The 2,254-nt window shown below is 42.5% G+C and overlaps 1 protein-coding gene across 3 annotated transcripts in view; it reads right to left on the bottom strand.

Annotated features, from left to right (window-relative positions):
* ST6GAL1 (ST6 beta-galactosamide alpha-2,6-sialyltranferase 1) overlaps positions 1-2,254 on the bottom strand; it is a 123,953-nt gene that overhangs the window by 20,572 nt on the left and 101,127 nt on the right. For all 3 annotated transcript variants that reach the window (XM_006765850.2, XM_006765848.2, XM_006765849.2), the window contains one exon: positions 1,945-2,042. In XM_006765850.2, the coding sequence (XP_006765913.1) occupies positions 1,945-2,042 (98 nt within the window). The remainder of the gene's footprint in view (positions 1-1,944; positions 2,043-2,254) is intronic.

The following is a 2,254-nucleotide window of genomic DNA, read 5'->3' as shown; positions in this document are numbered from 1 at the left end:
ATTTGAAACTGCAGGCTCAGAGGCCTGCAGCCGCAGGCGGGGAACGTTGGTTTCCTCCGTCACTGAAGCAAGCAAGCCTCATGTTAGTTTCAAGCTGCCTGGCTGCCGACCGCCATCTTGGCTGGCAGTTAATTTGCATATCTCCCTGATTAGCCAATGGGAAGGGTAGCGGTTGTACGCCAATTACCATGTTTCTTTTTTATTAGATTAGATGAGAGTCATGATCTTACTTTTTTCTTAAAAATTATTCTTTTAGCAGAAGTCTTATCTCCCTTCTACTGGGTACCTCCCAAATGGTCCTAAGCCTGGAGATCATCTCTGCCAGGAGACAAGAGGCCCTTTTGCCTGGGAGGTGGGAAGACACAGTGATTTCCCAACAGACACAGGCGAGGTTCACACCATTTTCGGAGCACTTGCTGCTGCAAACCAGCCTCTGAATGAAATGCTCCATGTTTATTAACTTCATTTGCTCCTACAAAGACCCTGCATGGTAACATCTCTTTTTCTCCTTTTCAAATAGGGGAACTGAGGCTCAGAAAGATAAGGCAATTTGCTGCAGTCTCTCATCTAGAAAGTGCTAAAGGAGGAATTTGATCAAAGTCTGACTCTTACTTCCCAGGAAGCCTTACCGTGGCTTTAAATAAAGTTTCAGAATCTTTTTAGGATGGAGATTTAGTTCCTCACTGAACACCATGGAGAGATGCACAAGAAGCAGGCCGCATCCCCAATCCAAGAGAATTTTCAGAACTCCTCCATGCTCCCTCTCTTTATTGCTGCTGCCTACTAATCACACTACCCCTGATCAAACAGAGCTTGATTTCTCTCTGAATTCATGCTCTCCATCTTCAGTGTAGCCAGCATGGCTGGGAAATTCTACTCTATTCTACCGGTTTACTCCTTCTTCCACTCTCCCCAAAGACAATTTCAAAACCCTCTAGGCTTAAGCCTCCTCTACTGAAACCTCTGTCCCCCTCAGTCTCCCTCCTACATGGCCTTGCATCTTAGTATGCAGAGAAAACAGAAGCCCTTTCATGCTTCCATTACAAGGTGCCCACCCATTCTTCTTCTTTCTGACTCCCTCCTGCTGGGGTTAATCCTGGGCTGGGCTTTGGATCAACCCCCTCTACCCCTTCACTTTCTTCTCCCTTCTTTTTAGTATAATCAGTTTCTCACTCTAATGAGTAGTTTCTCCTTATTGAGTTAATTTTTTTATTGTGGTAAAATATACATAAAATGTAGTCACACTGTTGTACAACCAGCACCACCAGCCATCTCCAGAACATTTTCATCTTTCCATATTGAAACTTTGTGCCCATTAAACAATAATTCCTCCCTCCCCACAAGCCCTGGAAACCACCATCCTACTTTCTGTCTCTATGAATAGACTACTCTAGGTATTTCTTATAAGTGGAATCATACAATATTTGTCCTTTTGTGACTATCTTCCCATTGACTGTTAAACATATTCAATTCTCTCCAATCTAAAAAATTAAAATAAAATCTGGTTCTGGGTCCGTCAACTCTCCACAGTGATTGCGCTATTTCTCTGCCTCTCAGAGACAAATGGCCTTCCCTACGCTGTTGCTTCTCCTTGAAAAGTTCTTGAACCATCCTTCTTGTCTTCTTCTCTTCCTCCTCACTTTTCCTGACTTCTTTGACTAGGGAAAATTTACCTCTTATGGACTCTGCTAGCATCTTGACCCTCTCCTTTATGGTTCTCAATTACAGCTTTAAATTTCTTTGTATGAGTATTTGATTGTATCAGTTAGTACATGAAAACAAGTCCAAGTCTGTTTTGCTCACCATTCTATCCTCCATACCCATCTCACACATAAATATTAGAGTAGCTAACATTTACTGACATATGTGCCAGATACTTCTTGCTTGGCATGGATTGTCTCACTTATTCTTCAAAACAACCCTACCTGCATGAAGAAATTTTACCTGAGAGTTCATCAGGCGAATGGTGGTTTTCATGCCTACATCCTGTTGAAAGTTGGCTGTAGGTGCCCCATTAAACCTCAGGACTGCATCATGATCATCTATAAACCAAGGAAACAAGAAGTTATGAGTATCAGCAATATGCAGAAAGAGAAAAGTTGTGGGGGGGCGAGAATAATACTTCCCAATCTTTATCTCATTGTGGTACACAGGAAGAAGTTATCATTTTCGTATGGGTGCAATTGGGTAAAGTTCATAGATAGAGATGACTACCTGTCTGCCTGGTCACTACAAGAGCTAAAGGTCCACATCA

The sequence above is a fragment of the Myotis davidii genome, unplaced genomic scaffold, assembly GCF_000327345.1.
Source record: "Myotis davidii unplaced genomic scaffold, ASM32734v1 scaffold41, whole genome shotgun sequence".
NCBI classification, from domain to species: domain Eukaryota; kingdom Metazoa; phylum Chordata; class Mammalia; order Chiroptera; family Vespertilionidae; genus Myotis; species Myotis davidii.
The sequence above is the reverse complement of the archived record's forward strand: the minus strand, read 5'-3'. Positions and strand labels throughout refer to the sequence as shown.